This window comes from Ischnura elegans, chromosome 9 (genome assembly GCF_921293095.1).
Source record: "Ischnura elegans chromosome 9, ioIscEleg1.1, whole genome shotgun sequence".
In the NCBI taxonomy this organism is placed as follows: Eukaryota; Metazoa; Arthropoda; class Insecta; order Odonata; family Coenagrionidae; genus Ischnura; species Ischnura elegans.
The window spans coordinates 94,019,660-94,037,523 of NC_060254.1; the positions used below are offsets into that span (position 1 = coordinate 94,019,660).

Consider the following 17,864-nt stretch of genomic DNA (forward strand, 5'->3'; position numbering starts at 1 on the left):
CTTGATCAATTAATAACTCTGTACAAAATCCAGTTTTTGTATCATTTAAATATGGATCATCTGGTTTGAAAATATGTTCGTAGTTAGCAAAACAATTTCTTAGTCTATTCAGCTAAAAATTCACATGCATATAAACAATCCCCCCCCCCCTCTGCTGTGGGCAATTATGTAGTCAGTAAATATTAAGAAATAGGCAGCACAAGTAGGGATTTATAATTTCAAAATAGGTGCATAAAGTTAGTAACGTAAAATTTCAAACAATTTTGTTGGTTTCTCACAGATTTTCCATGGATAGCTGTTAAGGGCAGAGAAACTTAAGGGTTGATTGAAACTTGGTATTTTACATATTTATTTAATTTGGGTGAAAGAGGGTAGATATTCTTATCATTGCTATCCATCAAAGTGTACGCTAATCTAAATGTTGCTGTGGTTACTATGACTTGACTGACTATCCGATGGAAGAGAGTGCTGGAGTAAGTAGTGTTCTTAAAGAGGTAGGCTTTAGATTGTGTGATCTAAAGCAAATATTTTTTCCAATGCATTTGTAAATAGGTTCTGTCATCATGAAGGATGTCCAGAAACGTCAAAAAAAAAATAAAATAAAATAAGGATACAGAGATTTTGAATGATTACATCCACATATTTTAAAATTAATATTTTTTCCTGCTGTTTTAGCTGACAAAAGTTCCATTTTCATGTTACTGATGTGGTCATACTTCCAAACAGTAGTACTCATTTTATAAGAACTCAAAAAGTTGTCCTGTGATGACCATTTTGTTTCCACAATGATTCATACATTAAAACAAACTTTGTCTGTTTGTTGTCAAAATGACATTCTAGCAGAATTTTATTTTTTTTCCACGTATGTACATATTGTCAACTGTACCACTTTGAGAGCCTGTAAAAATATGGGAATTTATTAATGCAATTTCCAGAAATGATGGCCCAAATATACTTATTTTATGTGGTCGCCAGTCGATATACCGTCAGATCCTCCTCTTAGCAGTGGACCATTAAAAGAATTTCTCCTTCTATTGGAATTTGAACCCACTATGTATAATTTGTGATGCTGTTCAGAGCATATTGTTTGGTTCTAAATATTGTTGTGATCCTTGTGTTCTAGATATTGTTGTGGTGTTCCCTTGGATGTTAGGCATTTCCTTTCTTCACTTAAGTATATCTCAGGCATTGCTTCCAAACTGTAGCATGTTAGAGTTCCTGTCATGAAGTTCAATCTCCGATGTCAATCTCAAATGTGACACTGCTGAAGGTGGAAGTGTGGTTAAATCTCCACTCTTGGATAATGCAGATTTTATTGTGTTACGCTCAACCTTTTTTATTATGGGTGGGAGGTGTACTAAACACCTCCAGGGTGATTGAAATGATGAATTATGATAGAAAAAAAGGTGGACTTACGTTGATTCCATTTGGTTTGATTGTCGTATGACATCCTTTACGTAGTAACTTCTCAGATTCTGCTGATAATTTTCCTAGGGAAGGAAATAAGAGGCCTTTAGCTTGGATCATGCTGTATGTGATTGAAACTATAAGGTAATACATGCCAAGGACACGATTCTGTCCTCATAAATGTAATGGCAACCCTTTGGGATCAAAAAATTGAAATTTCTTACAGATGACATGAAGAATTTTGTCAGGGAAAACGAAGGTTGGGATTCAAAACACAGTATCTTGTGGGTGGAATATAATATGCTATTTGGCTGCAGCATTTAGCCATATAGTATTGTGTTGGAAAAGAGTAATGCCCAATTTTTTTAAAAAGGTGGGGGTCACCAGAATTTTGATCTAGGATGAATTTACTTTAAATGTAGACAGCAATATTTTTATAGTGGTTTTTCACCAGTTACAAATATAAATGGATGGTTGGTTGCATAGGCCGATATAGGGGAGGCATGTGCCCGCCCCCAGACGCTTAAAATAGACAAGAATTTTAATATACAGCAGACTCCCGATTATCCGGCTTCGGTTTACCCGTGTTGCGGCTTATCCGTGCATGAGTTTTACACTTTTTCGAGTTTTCCGCGATCTTATAAAAAAATAAAAATAATAAACATGACGCAAAAGCACCAGAGAGATAATTTTTCTGTCCCTCAGAATGATAGCTCCAGCGATAGCTTTTCAGGGACCAAAGAAATGATCGCTCGATCTTTTCTGAACCACAAGGTCATTTCCACCGTCCCCTTTTCCATATTTTATTCCGTCACTTTCCATGTTTACAACTGCCATTCAATTAAAAGCCAAGCGTTGCGTTACGATTGCTGTCAGCGGCCGAACGGTCTGATTGGCTGACGGACGGTACAAGCTATCGCTTCAGCGATGGAAAAAGGGACTTGGAAATAGGGAGGGAAATCTCGTCCCTAGAGCCATCGCGGAAAATGATCGCATGAAACGGTCATTTTTTCCGCCATCGCTGGAGCTGTCCTCCAAAGGAATGGGAAAAATGATCGCATGATCCAGGCATGAATATTACTAAAGAAGATCCTCAAGTCTGCCTATAAATGTATTGTCACCCGCCGCGCCTTTAAATGGGTCTACGAAAGTCGCCACTCGCGTCGCTGACGGACAAAGTGATCCTAGTTGCACGGGGAAATAAGGTATAATTAGGGGTGTTAACCGAAATTTATGCACATGTGGCGCAGCGAGGGGGGGTTTTGGGGGATAAACCCCCCCCCCCCAGAGGTCAGAGAAATATTTAATTTTAATCCATTTTACTTAATTGGATTAGGATTACTTACTTGTAGAATAGTGTTAGAATTAATCAATTATCCCTCAGAAAGCAGCAAAATTCGCCATTTTGAACCATTAATCTTAAAATTTTTCTGGAGGAGGGCCCCCGAAAATCCCGTTTACCCTGGCGGGTATGCAATACCCCCACAACTCTAAGTATTAGTTGCGCCTAAACCCCCCCCCCCCCAGCCTTAATTCTTAGCTGCACCCCCGCACATGAATATGTGATTAATCAAGTTCTTACTTTTCAATGTTATTCCTCGCTACTGCAAACATGATACTGCAAAACATTGGACAAAGTGGATCGCATTGCACTCATCACGCGCCGCGGATATTTTTGAAAACCTATTTAAATGCGACCGAAGTGGCAACAGAAATCGGCCTTTTGGGGTGGAGTTGGGCCTCCTCTAAGATGTCCCCTTGGGTTCATGCTTTAGTAACACGAATAGAACTATCGAGTGAAGCAGTTAGTTTCTGGGCGACCTTAGATTGGCTCGTTGCTTTCGCGTACTTCGCGAATGTTACGTCGTGGTTCTCACCATTAGGAGGACTCTGGTTGCTTGGGAGAGCGGGCACTTGGTGTGGGTGGCGTAGAGCTGGAGGCGCGGCACCCAGTGGAACAGCAGCCGGAGCAGTCCCGCAGTGAGGACGATGAACAGCCATGTGACCACCGTGCGCGCCTTGCTGCGCTTGTAGCCGAACAGTTCCTGGGGGAAGAGAGGAAAAATAACGTTGGTTTCACATTATTTATGTGGAGTTAAAAGGTTTTTTGCCTTTCATTATGTTAAGTCGATTCCATGAAGTCACGCCCGACTTATAAAGCGCTGTTATAATTTTCTTAAAAATTTTGGTTTCATTACCTTTTCCATGCTTAAATGTCACAACTCGGCTTGCCCCCCCTAGAGCATGGCTTGCCCCCTCCCTAGACCATGGCTTCCCTCCCCCCCTAGTTATGATCCTGGGTACGCCCTTGACGCCCTAAAAAACCAATTATACCATTGGTCGATCTAAACCATCGTGACACGGTCATTTAGCCATCCCTATTAATGCGAGTTCGGTATATGAGGCCTCATATATAAGTAGATAGTCACAAACCAGGGCACATGAAGTAGTTCTGCAGCTGTTCGGGTGGCTTAGCAGCGGAAAACGGATTCAGTAGGCTCTTACGGATGCGTCATTTAAATGGTCGGAGGAATATAGCGTTGAAATAAGTTAAAAATCTACATATATGAGGTTTTGTGAAGCATCGCGAGCAAAGAATTTGATGTGTTACGTACAGACACTCAAAAGTATTAGGACATAGTTTGTGGCCACTTCTGCTTCTCAAGGAAATTTATTTTCCCTGTCTGGTTCTATTTTCTTTGGATACGCACCGAAAAAATTGCATTTGTGCGTGAAGATTATGAGTTGAATATCCCGCGACGGGGACCCGAGCCCACAGACATAACTATTCCAGCACACTCGTTCTTCAGTAGGTTACAGATCTTGGAAATACAAAATATGCGCAAGATACAAACCGACAGTGAAAACCGGGATATTTATGCAGAAAATTCAAACGAAGCAGACATTTAATCCAACATAAATCGCAAAGGAGTGATAAATTTGTAATAATATGGTAACTTCTCCCTTCGAGTGCATATATCTTCACCATCGAAGTATTTGCGGTGTATATGTAGTGTATTGACAAATGCAGCTGCAATGCCTGCGATGCATATTCCGTAAACCTCTACTTTTAAATGTTGATGTTGAATAATTATTTGTGCTGATAGCTCTTCAGGTTTTCAAAAATTTCCGTCTGTATTCTATTTGCAAGCATTTTTAGTGACACATGTGATAACTGACAATGGTTCTTTATTGACGTCCATGAGTTGAAAAACATTATAATATTGGGATTTTAATGTGAAGAAGGCCTTTGTTCTCTTGTCGCCTTTTGGTGACAAAGATAGGATATCGTGCGATTTCCGACATCCGTATCTGTTAAGAGAAGTTGCGGATTAAGAATGAGAATTTCTGACAGGCCTTGGAAGAATAGGCGGGATTAGTAAGAATTCTTTGTAACAAAGCCATGCGTCTTGGATGCGTCACAGAATTTTTTATATTTTTAAAATAAATTATCTTTTTTCGTAATAATCTCAGCTCTCGTGAGACTCTCCATTACTTTATCGTTCGAGCTCTGTTTGTGTTCATCCTGAACGAGAAGTTCATGCGGCCATGATGAGAAAAAGTGCAAATCAAAGCATTGAGTCTGATGAAAATGTTGAATACTTGACTACATTACGAATTTCATTTAACTACTGTCGTGATAGAGAATGGAAGAAGATAAACAGCTGGGAGAGAATTCGTGAGGTATACGAAGGGAAAACTGGTTTAAAATAGTGCAACGAGAAGATTTTAGGAGACAAATACTCTCGCACTGGCGATACAGACGCAGTAATAATTCGAGGACCGCGAAAGGCATCTTCAACCTCACTTATATTATTCTTGTGAGTCTTGACGAGGTCGTTGGCCTTGGGAGCAGGGATGCAAATAGAAACTAAACGAAAGGGACTCCGAAGGGAAAGAAACTCTGTGACAAAACGAAACATAGATAATATTTCGCACCGGAGGGACCACGTGCTTCACCTTCGAACAGTTTAGTTTCGACCCACAAACCGAGTACGAAGTATTCTTGAATGAAGTAGAGGTTCGGCCTACCGCCATTAGGTGCATGGGGGACTCACATTTTTACCACTAACAGGAGAATGGTGAACGCAAAGTGGTCATTCCAATTTTAAGCTCGATGTTTTAACCTCTCTACACGTATGTCAAACGTAATGGGTCGAAACTATTCCCTCTTATCCCCCTCCACTCAACTTCAAGGATCGAAACTTAACCATGAGCAGCGGAGTTTCGATTAATTTAGTTTCGTTTCTGGGAGAAGTCCCGGGTCGTAACTATATTTCTTGGTGATTTTAATTTCGTGTGGGAATGAAACTAAATCAGGCCACGTATTTTCGTTACCATTCGGATCGAAACGAAACATTTTCGTTTCGTTTCAATTTCCATCCCTGCTTGGGAGTATCAAGTATTCGCACACCCTGAGCTTCCGAGGAATAGGTACTCCATGTCAATCCTCTAGCATGCGATGCTTTAACAGAGTAGACGAAACTAAGATTAAAATGACAGTAAAATTAAAAAAACACGGGTTTTCCAAAAAACAGTATAGAATCCAATATATTCCATCATTCTGGTTTGGAAATTCAAGGACTCCTACGAGTCTTAGCCAAGAAATACGCGGTAAGCTAGATTTCTCGGAAGGATCTTATGTTTTATGGGTAATGCGATGGAGGGCAACAGTCGCAGTAGTTTGAGGATCAGGTGGAATATAATGTGCATTTTGCCTCTCTAATGTTGTATTCACCGGGATTTTTTTGGAATTTTTGTACATCCATTTCAAAATCAAGCAATATTAACTTTCCGCATCAAATATTTTTGAAAAATTTAAAACAAAACTTGGTTTCAGCACCAAGTTCCTTAGTCAAGGTACATATAAACCCCCCCCACCATGTACCATATGGATATAAATGGGGAGATAGGGAATATTAGGTTGGAGTGAGGTGGGTGAAGTAAGCTGGGAGATTGTAGTTGGTCGTGGTGAAAAACTTGCCAAAGGCTGTACTTTCTCTCAAGAATAAATTGAACATTTTGTTTGACGGTATTTCATTGTAACAAGACTTACGTAACAGTTGTTGCGTTTATTTTTATGGAATACATTTTTGAGACTTGATGGTGGATCAATAGGGCGGTTTCCTATTTTTATGCTTTTTATTTTGATTTATTGCTTAAATCGAAAGATTAATACCCCTGGGGTACGTATTTTACGCATTTAGATTTTTAAATGACGATATCTATTTTTCGCGATTAAATGAAAAGTAAAAATTTTCAAGCGCGCGAAAACGCGACGGCCAAGTATGAATGCTGGGAAAAGCCCGTGTGACGTCATTCTGGTTCCGGCTGCCGCTGTGTGAGGTCACCTTGGTGCGAGTCTATGAGCGCCGCTACAATGCAGGCTGCTAGAAGACAGCAGAGTGTCCTGTTAGCAGGTAACGCTTGGCTCAAATAAGGATTATTAATACCCTATCAAACGAAGGAAACTTTCCGACCATAGGCAATTTTAATAGGTGATTATTAAGAGATGTTTCCCTGAGCTCTGTGCCTCATGCTTGCATTGGTAATATCAGGCGATGTAAAAATCCTGACTACTTGTATAGCATCTATGTCCCCGTGACGTCACGCGGAGTGGCATCGCATGGCCGCCAATCTGGCTTTTTACAAATGAGGTCAACTTTTCCCTTGAATGCAAATGAAAACTAGTTTTGGAGCTGCTGAATTTATTCTTTATGTTTTCTTATGATTTAAATACTTTTGTTAATTTATAATGGTTCACATATAATTTCATGTTTTCCATTGCATTTTTCAATGTATAAAATGCTTGCAAGGTGATTTCTGATGAGAGTTATATCAGAAAAAATGATGACACAAAGTTCAACTATTAACTACTACTTTTGTCTTGAAACGCTGGTTTCGGCTCTCTCACAGAATTTTTTTCTCGTGTTCTCTTTTATTGCTTCTTTTCGTCGGTGTTAATAAAAAAATATTTCTAGCTGTAACATAGGTAACCATTGTTTTTCGCATCCAAGAGTATTTTCAAGCAAGCTAGGTGACATATAATGTTATATTTTATTAATAATTAATTAGGTATGTTAGTTGAATGTATTTCGCGTAAGTATATATCAAACGAGAAAACCTATCCATTTTCGTTTGCCACCCGTTTTTCCCTTCCGTTTCGAAAATTGCGAGCGATGATATCTTCATTACGCAAAAAGTTTACTTTCCGTTAAAATGACATCATAAACCACAATTCAGCACTGAAATTTTATTTTTTTAAATTTTTTTTTATTCCCAAACCACGGAATACAGCTCAAATTAACCATTTTATATTGATTATTCAAAAATTTAACAATGAATTACACGAACAACCAAGCCCTGGATGGAGGAAACCTGCCCAGGCGTGACTCGAACCCGCGATTTCTTGATTGGCAGGCGAGGACATTACCCAGCCGCCACCGAGGTCTGTAGAGTGATGTTGACGAAGTGCCTGTTTACATAATGAAGAAAAAATCGTCAACGATTTCGGAAAAGGCGTAAACTCAGAAGGACCTTCGCATTCACAAGCTTATTTTTTCAGCGCATGAGAGAAGAACACGGCCCTCAGAAGTTGGCTTCTACTATTTTTAATTGGCTCGCCACCACTTAGGTATCACATATCAATTCCGACTGCGACCCCTGTTCCAGCGACCCGTATCAAATTTATCACGAGTATCAAATTCCTCCTCGGAGTCTTCGCGGGCGAATTTGGGAGGGGCCTTCCCCACCTTTCTCTCCTTCGCGGCGATTGGGCTTCGATCTTCGTGTCCCGGCGCTGCGGCTAGAGGGCTTCGTGAGCCGTTAAATTGGGAAATTCAAACGCTAGGGCGCCCCCTTAAATTGACCATTAACATTCGTCTAAGCTGAGATTTCTAAAACCAAATAATTTGTATATTATGAATACACTTATAGTGGGTAACGAATCGCAATCAATGCCTTTCGTTTTCTCTGATGAAGGAAACTACCCTATTGCGGTGTCATGGCCTTGGAAACCAACTGAAGCACCCTCTCCTTTTCTGATACTAGTTTGTGCTGCAAATATTCTTCGGTGTAAAAAAATTTTTTCTAACTAAAGTAATTAATTATATCAGGCAATATGATCATGACATTGTCGTACGGGACGGATGGCAATATATGAAAGCAATGATGGGGTAAACAACGCCATTGCATGTAAAAATTTAGGTTTTCCCGGCGTATAGATTGATGAAAAATTCCTCAGGATTCCCATCGGGTGTGTTATTGGGTTAATTCTCCCAAGTTTTCAATGGCGGAGTCTGCCATCGTGTTCAGGGGTTTACTCTTAATGGTACTTTTTTACGGTACTTATTTATATATTCATATCCCTGGTCGCCGCTATTGTTGTGTGCGGATGTAGCGATTAATTATAGCATTCCAGGCACTGCTCAGTTGGAAGCTTTTATCTTTATTTAAGGTCTTCTTCTCAAGGCTAATAGCAATTACCTCCTTTACAATTTTTTACTTTGAAACGTTGGGAGAATTAACCCAATACCACACAATACCCGGTGGGAATCCCGAGAAATTTTTCATCAACGCCATTGATTGTTTTCAACGGTACTAATTTCTCGCATGGCTCATGTCTCAAGATGGCAGTTCTTGCTTCATCATTGTCATAAGCAGAGATTTTTTTCGACGTTCTCCATTCCACTCTCCTATCTACTAGCCCTTTTATGGTGACGTATTTCTTCTCTTTTACATCCTTTATAACCTGCCCTATGTAATTCATTCGGGGCCGTCCCTTGCCCTTCTTCACGAACAAGTGTCATTAGACGATTATCTTCATCAGGCCATCAAGTCTCATCATGTGGCCAACGAAGTTGTGCCGACTTTTTCTTAGGATTTTCACAAGACTTCTCTGTTATTACTTCCTCATTTAATACTCGGTCAATCCATTTTATTTTCATCATTCTTCGGTAACACCACATTTCGAATACTCGTTTTTGGCATGAGTTTCATAAAATTCTTCTAATAAATATGTGTGTTTACCCATTTTTCTCTTGGAAAGTTGTTAGGTTGTCATTTTTATTGTCATCCCTCATTTGCGTTGAATTGCAGCCGCAGCCAAGCAGTAATGACAATAATTCATTTCAGGTCACTCCAGGATTAATCTTCCATTGGGGACCCTAAAACCTCGAAGTGGCGAATGTTTGTCAAGGGGCCGTGAGAAGTGCATACGGGCTGCATTAAAAAATGTGTAGCTGCATCTGTGAGTGAGGTCATAAACTGAGTGCTTGTATCCACTACCCTATAATATTTAGGAAGAGAGCGAAAGAAAACCAGGTAAGGGTCTCCGTAAGATTCTTTGTAAGTAAAATATTTGGGTACTCTGCCATTAGTCAGTGGTTTTTCTTATTTGAAATGCAGTGTTTGTGGTTATTCTGGTCTATATTAATCCTGTATTTGTGTAAGTAACTCACATAGCTATCGACGAGTTATCGTCGATGAATATTTATGATTTAATCGGATGAAATTTGAATTGATTATTTGCGTTTTATTAGCTACACACATGACCTCGTGGCCTTAATAATGATTAATGAGCCATGATTATCTTGTGCTTTTAAGCACTGGTTATGACATATAGAAGAAGATGAAGATATGATTTTTCAATTCATCTTTAACAGAGCTGGAATTAGGTTTATTAGTCGCTTTCGTGAAGTGGTAATATTTTTACGGCTCAAAAAGATTACATGGCAGCACGTGTAAGGGCTAATTAATTTTTTATCTCTTATTTCAACTATGTAGCATCTACTGTCTTTTATTCCTTAGTTCATTCTTAAAAAGCCTTTTTTCCTTCAATGAAATTTTAGTTCGGTGTTAGTGGTCGTGGCCAACGGTGATGGTTGGATTAATTTCTTTCGGCGTTATTGGGTTGTTAAGAAATCATTTTTTAATAATGGATATGGAGGAATGTCGTGAATGCCCCCTTTAGTTAAAAAAAGCTGGCAAAAGTGTTTTGGGTCTCTGCTATTAACGGAACAAATTTTTATGGTTCTTGCGGACGACCTTGTGACAAGCATAACGATCATTTTTTTTTAGCAACGGGCCCGGCATTAATTAAGATATCACTATTATTGGGGTTCCTCGACGATTTTCAACTCCGTCCTTATGAATGGAATTGAAATTATCTCCGAGGCATCATGATGTGGCTAATGGAAGGCGGTGCTTTTGTTTCCTACGATCTACGTCGGAGAACTATTTTTGAATTGGAGGCTTCTGAGCTGAGTGTGCGGTGAGATGAATCATCGGGCTTAACCATTCCGATGTAATGACCGCCTTTGTCCCTTTTCTGAAAGATCCACACCTTCCTCAAATTGAAAGTCGGTTGGGTGATGGAATTTCACATTTCAAAAACACCGATATTCCTTCCTTGGTGGTCCTACTGTAATACATGCGGCGGGAATAGGCGATGAAGTATTATTGGCGGGAAACGGTTCGGACGTGATTTTAGTTTCCTGCGAATGGGAATGGCGCTGTTCCTCCGTCATCGTGGGCGCATAAAAATGTTTGTTACACTTTATTTTCTCATGCCCATCTTAGGATTTTTAGCCGCTACCTTTCTCGGTTTATTTGAAGATAATTTGGTGATGTCGAAATAAGCAATTTTTTGCAATTATAACATTTATTCCGACCGAAGTTTCGATGTCACTACATCATCTTCACCTTGAATCTTCCTTCCTTCTTTCACATCATATGCTGATTCGGTAAGATAAAAACCTATGTCGGAACAAATAATATAATAGGGTGGTTTCCTTTTATTTTTTTATTGCCTAAATCGAAAGATTATTACTCCTGGAGTACGTATTTCACGCTTTTAGGTTTTTCAATGACGATATCTATTTTTCGCGATTAAATGAAAAGTGAAAAATTTCAAGCGCGCGAAAACGCGGCGGCTAAGTATGAATGATGGGAAAACACCGTGTGACGTCATTCTGGTTCCCGCTGTCGCCGTGTGAGTTGACCTTGGAGGGAGGCTTTGAGCGCTGATACGATGCAGGCTGCTAGCAGGTAGTAAAGCACCCTGCTAGCAGGTAGCGCTTGGCTTAAATAAGAATTATTAATACCATATCGAACGAAGAAAACTTTCCGACCGTAGGCAGTTTTAATGTGTGATTAATGCATTGGTAATCTCAGAGGATGTAAATCTCCTATCTACTCGTATAGAAACTAGGTCCCTGTGACGTCACGTGGAGTGGCATCGCATGGGCGCCAATCTGGCCTTTTTCAAATGAGGATAAAATTGACCATAAACATTCGCCTATACTGGAATTTCTAAAAACCAAATAATTTGTGTATTATGAGTACACTAATGGTGGGTAACGAATCACAATCAATGCCTTTCGTTTTCTTTGATGAAGTAAACTACCCTATTGTGGAAAATTGCAAGTGGTTATTCCAAATCGGAAATAATGCACTCCATCATGCTTGGACCTTCGAATTTTATTCTACTTGGGTGAGTTTTGGCGTGGACTGTCTGCAGTTACTCGCACCTTACATGGTTTTACGTGTTTATGCTTCAGTATTTCCGGGCAACAATTTTATTTCAACATATATTTTTATTCCAGCAATGCTCCGCGAAAACAGTGGGTGGATGTTTGGCGTGCTGTGTTCGATGGGTACTCAACATCTTCTAAATTGTGTAAATTTAGCGTTACGGCTGTGAGAGTTGGCCAAAATCGTTCCGTTTTTGGGTTGGAATTGGGAGTCGGTGGATTGTCACATTACTTTTGGCTCTAAGTTTTTAAAAGTTTTCTTGGAAATTACACTATTATATACTTATGCCACTTCTTTATTAAAAAGCGCGACCCGAGTTTCGATGAATTATCATCATGTTCAGGCGCAAATTATAAGAAGATAATAAAAAATAATAAAATGAATTATCATCATCTTCAAATAATGTTATAATGCTATTATTTGAAGATGATGATAATTCATCGAAACCCGGGTCGCTCTTTTTAAAAAAGAAGTGGTATAAGTAATTGTGTAATTTCCAAGAAAACTTAAAATGGAGTGCCACATAGTTAGTAATGAGTAAATGAATTTTGTAGGTTTTTTACTTAATATTTTTAAAAGTTGTTGGAAAAATTTAACCCTGATAAGTGATCGTGAAGCTCTGCATTCTGTTAATGTAACCAATTATAAAAAATGTTATATTATAAACCTCAAGTAGGTAATCATGACGACAGTTACCTTCATTATCACTGCAGAGAATTTGTGCGGGAAGGCATGGGATAGTTTGAGTTATTAGATGTCTGTTGATCGATTACTTTGCAATGCTTGTACCTAGGGAATAAGGTTGATCCTGTCATATTTTCAATAGATACGGTTTTAGTGGTAATAAATTTTGTTTAGTTCAATGACATAGCTGAATTTCGCTGCAGGGATTTGTGAAAATTTTAAAGGAAACTGCAGCTATATTTTTAGTGTGTTTTCTAAATTCATACCCGATTAACAAAGAATTTCGTAATCAAAGTCGTCTTCTAGGCTAAATTTCCTCATATTCGGAAGCAACTTTTTCATGTAACCGAGACCCGTTACTGAATATGGGTGTGTCTAATGGTTGGGTGAGTTGACGCATTTCCCTTCTCGTTTTCACTGGAAATATTACCATAATTGGCGGAAGAAACTTCTCGAGTAGTTTCATTGCGGTTTCCTCGAAGGGAAAAATCTAAACTTTTCTCTGAAGTCTCCATGATATTCCTACAATTACCACGTTTATTTGGCATAATTTCGCGAATGACCCCGTTTTTTAGTCGTAAGAGGGAAGGAGTTCTTAGAATAAATAGTATGTACGTTTGGTCACGTTGCGGTTCCTGTACGATGGTTACCTCATACAGTCAGTTGCGTTGTGTCTTAATCTATTGGTCTGGTCATTGCCCGCATTACATTGAGTGTTTATTGTAGCGTTGCATTACATTGTATTGAGGAGAGTAACCCTACTAGCATATGCTAGCTGTACGATATCCGAACTCTTCCCTTTTCACATCAGGAGTCTCTCGAAACGGAAAATATTTAAAAAATCTAAGAAAAGATAAGTAAACTAAAAGTGATAATGAAAATATTTTAAAAACTATAGTGTAGTTTTTTATATCATACGGACGAATAAAAAATTCAGAGTATATTCATTTGTACCCCTAGGCACTCCTTAAATATGCTTTCATTTATAGTCAGGACATTTTAGAATGCGACCAAGATCCTTTGCTGTGGCTGCAAAAATAATTGAAAACCAAAATGCTGTGGCTGCAAAATTAATTAGTATTTCCTTTAGACTAACGAGGGAACTGTGGAACTCCATTATCATTTTTAGATTTTATCAGGCCTGCTAATCACTCAAATTGAATTAATAGCACTCGATTTAGCAGAGACTGTTATTTTTTCATGGTTATTTTGTTATGGATTTCTCTTCAAAGAAGGGAGTTTATGCCTATACTAAAAAATCAATTCTTAAGATATTTTTTAATAAATTGATAACTAGACAGAAATGGATTTCAGTGAGAAACCATTGGTGACTACAATTTATTTAACTTTCTATTTTAATCTGTGCATTTTCCTATCAGTAATTACCTTAATACAGGGAAATTAACATTGGCGATGATAGGAACGTCCTATCAGATCGGGAACTCGTCTCGTTATAGGTGGGATTTCGTTACACTTGTTATCGTTATAAGTGAGTTTTACTGTATTTGAATTGGTACCTGAAACTGCTTGTCAAATTTTTAAGTAACTTGATTGCTATTACTTTTTCTTTGTACTCTCTTCATCTGTTAAAATGGGTGCGGTAGTTGCTCCAAGCTTGCTCCTCGTCACGAATCTCCTCCGCTGAGATTCTATTCATTTTTATTTCGTCGGAGAAATTGTGTCTGTCCTTGAACTGGCCGCGGCGGCGTGCCCAACCCCATCTGCTCCGTGGACCCACCCTCAGGTATTTCCGCTTCGTTTCAACCCCTCCTCTCCGGCCATATCTCCCTCGGGTGGACATCTTGCTCGTGATCCTTCCTGATCCTCACATGCCTGCGCTGTTGTTAGGCGACGTGTCCGATAGCCCTGTGGCTCATTATCTACAGATGATCGACACTGGAAAACACGTCCTTAACGAATTTTCGACCTTATCGGAACCATGGCCTTGAAGATGGGTTACTAGAGAAACCGTCCCCGAATGATTATATGAGACGATGAAATTATTGTCGTCAAGAGGTCTAGCTTACAATGCTAAGGGTCTTGAATGTGGTCGCATCCGTTATTCGCACCTTTTATGATCGTCAGAGAGGGTCGAAAAAAAGGTCCACTAATTCGTACTTGCCGCAAATGACCAAAGGGTAATTGTTCCGAGATGGAGTGGGAACTGCTTGAGATACTACTACTAGATGCAAGGTCATGAGGTGGCGTGTGAGGAGGTAGCAGTTGGTTAGACCAATGGGAATTCAGATTCGGGCATGGTTCATTAATAAGTGTAATCGCTTGAAAAATTCGGTGTAGTTTATGATATTGCTGTAGTACTGATTAAAACATAACCGATACTTGAAAGTAAAATTATATTTGATTGATATTAAGTTCAGTGAAACAGCTAATAAACGATTTTATAAAGGCGGCAGACATATAACTTTGTACCTACTTAAGATCCGAGAGATATTTATTTCCTTTGGCATGGCAGCAATCTGCTAAGTTTGTACGCTCGCGGTCAGGAAAGTTGAGTTAGGTGCAGAATACGGACAGTTGCGGTCAAGGGAGCTATGGGTACCTACTGTGCGGAATACGGGTGTAAACTACATGCATTCTGAGTGACGCATGATGAGCCACGCTCCCAACTAACGATAAAAATGATACTCTAGAGGTATCTCGTACGGCGATACAGCGTCGAAAAAGGTTGAACATCCCTGGCTCACCAAAATATATAGAAAATAAGATTCCGGAGAGAGATTCCGTTGAAACCGTTGGCCCTAAGAATAGAACCCTGAAATATCAAGGACTTTCTACATCGCAAACTTCTATTTAAGCCACCAAGCAAGGTAAAATGTGCGGAGTGCAGATCAGCTGTTGAATATGCACTGAATTGTATAGATCTTAACCTTGCAGAATTCCATTTTAAATTTGGAAAAATAACAAAATTTGCTGTCGAAAACTTGTAGTCTGTTATTTACGATTTAAAGTTAAGTTGTAGAAAGAAAATTTTGTTATTTCTCCTAACTTGGTCTGGAATATTCCAAAGGTGGGAAAATAAAAGGCAATCAACCACATTGAATTTTCATGATGGAATGGCGGCATGGGGCTTCTTTGCACAAGTCTCTGTACACCTCCCAACAGAAAAATGGTCAGGATGGTAGAAATATGTTAAATATGGGGGAACATATTCATAAATCGGAGAGAGCAAGTGGCCTAATCGAATAATTGTGCACAATAGGGTGGTTTCCTATTATTTTTTTATTGCCGAAATCGAAAGATTATTACTCCTGGAGTGCGCATTTCACGCTCTTAGATTTTAGAATGATGACATCTATTTTTCGCGATTAAATGAAAAGTGAAAAATTTCAAGCGCGCGAAAACGCGACGGCTAAGTAGGAATGATGGGAAAAGTCCGTGTGACGTATTTCTGGTTCCAGATAGCAGGTGGCGCTTGGCTTAAATAATGATTGTCATTCCCCTATCAAACGAAGGAAACTTTCCAAAATTAGGTAATTTTAATGTGTGATTATTAAGAGATGTTTCCCTGAGCTCTGTGAATCATGCATGCATTGGTAATCTCAGACGATGTAAAACTCCTATCCTCTCGTGTAGAAACTAGGTCCCTGTGACGTTACGTGGAGTGGAATCGCATGGGTGCCAATCTGGCCTTTTTCAAATGAGGATAAATTGACTATTAACAATCGTCTAAACTGGGATTTCTAAAACCAAATAATTTGTATATTAGGAATACACTAATGGTGGGTAACGAATCGCACTCAATGCATTTCGTTTTCTTTGATGGAGGAAACCACCCTATTGACACGGATGGATTTTTGGGCCGTTAGGCTTAGTATGATCCAATTTGCAATTTAAATTTTCTATTGAACGTGAGAGTATAGCGTCCCAATCGCTGGGGTCATGATGTCTTACATTATAAAATGCCCTCGTTTATCTAGCCAATCACCTATTACTCCTCAGGTGTTCATAGATTGGTATTTCGTATCGTTTTAACTGTCTTGGTCTTTTCTTTTACTCACCAAAATAAGAAAATTTGTAATTTTATTTATATGGGAATGATAGAAAGATAAGCCTATCTTAACTTGATGATTTTTGCAGCAGAGTATTTCCATTACTGACTACTATGGCATGTGAATTTTTCAGTCCAATTTTATAAGCTTACGGCGCTGCTTAAGATTCAAATAAAAATATACAGTATTCAAAACTATTTTATGCCCATAATTTTTATTTTTATTATCAATTATTTCAATTTTGTAAGTCGCTGTTGTTTACTAAATTTAATACCTTTTTTCTGACTTTAACGTTTGTTTTGTATACATTATAAAAAGTGATTTACTTTAAGGAGTATATTTTACGATCTTCATGAGTGGCCTTGAAGATATATGTTTCGGCTGTTGAGGACTCTTGGTTTTTATCGTGAAATATTCAGACAAAAATAGTAACGGCGTGCACATCAATGGAGAAACACAAGATGTAAATTTTGCTTGATACATACCAACTATCTTCAAACCTCGCAGGCAAAGCCTCAAATTTGAGGCGATTTCGCGCATTCTTCATAAACACAACATACGGACAGTGCATCTGCCTCACAAAAAACTAAGACAAGTCTTAGTCCGTGCCAAAGACCCTGCAGGACTGAAATTGCCTGGTGTCTACAGCATACCATGCGAGTGTGGTGAGGAGTATATCGGTGAAACGGGAAGAACGATCGAGACCCGAATCAAAGAGCATAAGCGTCATCTCCGGCTGTGCCAACCATCGAAATCGGCGGTTGCGGAGCACGCCATCAATCTCGACCACGCGATTCGCTGGGAAAACACCAAAATGCTCTGCCACTCCAGCGGCTACTGGGATCGTCTCACCAGGAGGCAATTGAAATACGACTCTCCAAGAAAAACTTCAACAGAGACGAGGGTTTCAACTTAAGTAAGGCATGGAACCCGATTTTGAAAGTGGCGGGAAAAGCGCACTCTTTCTCCGCCAATCAGAACGACCCAACATAACGACCGAGGATATATAAACCTGGCACTTTCCTACTGGCATCATCGGCCCTGATGACGATAGAAAAGGATTCTATCGAAACGTCGGCAGCGATGGAGATAGAGCTCACCCGGATGGAAACCCGAGAAGAATTCACCGCCATCATACGCCGGGAAAAAGTGAAATCTTACATAACCTCAAATTTGAGGCTTGAATGGACAATCAATTTCTTATTTTTATGGTAATTGTATAAAAGAGTG

The 17,864-nt window shown here is 39.2% G+C and overlaps 1 protein-coding gene across 1 annotated transcript in view; it reads right to left on the reverse strand.

Annotated features, from left to right (window-relative positions):
- The window catches only part of LOC124165633 (polyamine-transporting ATPase 13A3-like), a 54,569-nt gene that overhangs the window by 18,101 nt on the left and 18,604 nt on the right, over positions 1–17,864 (reverse strand). Inside the window, exons 3-4 of the mRNA XM_046543103.1 lie at positions 3,285–3,452; positions 1,417–1,490 (exon numbers count right to left, since the gene is read on the reverse strand). Of these exons, the coding sequence (XP_046399059.1) occupies positions 1,417–1,490; positions 3,285–3,452 (242 nt within the window). The remainder of the gene's footprint in view (positions 1–1,416; positions 1,491–3,284; positions 3,453–17,864) is intronic.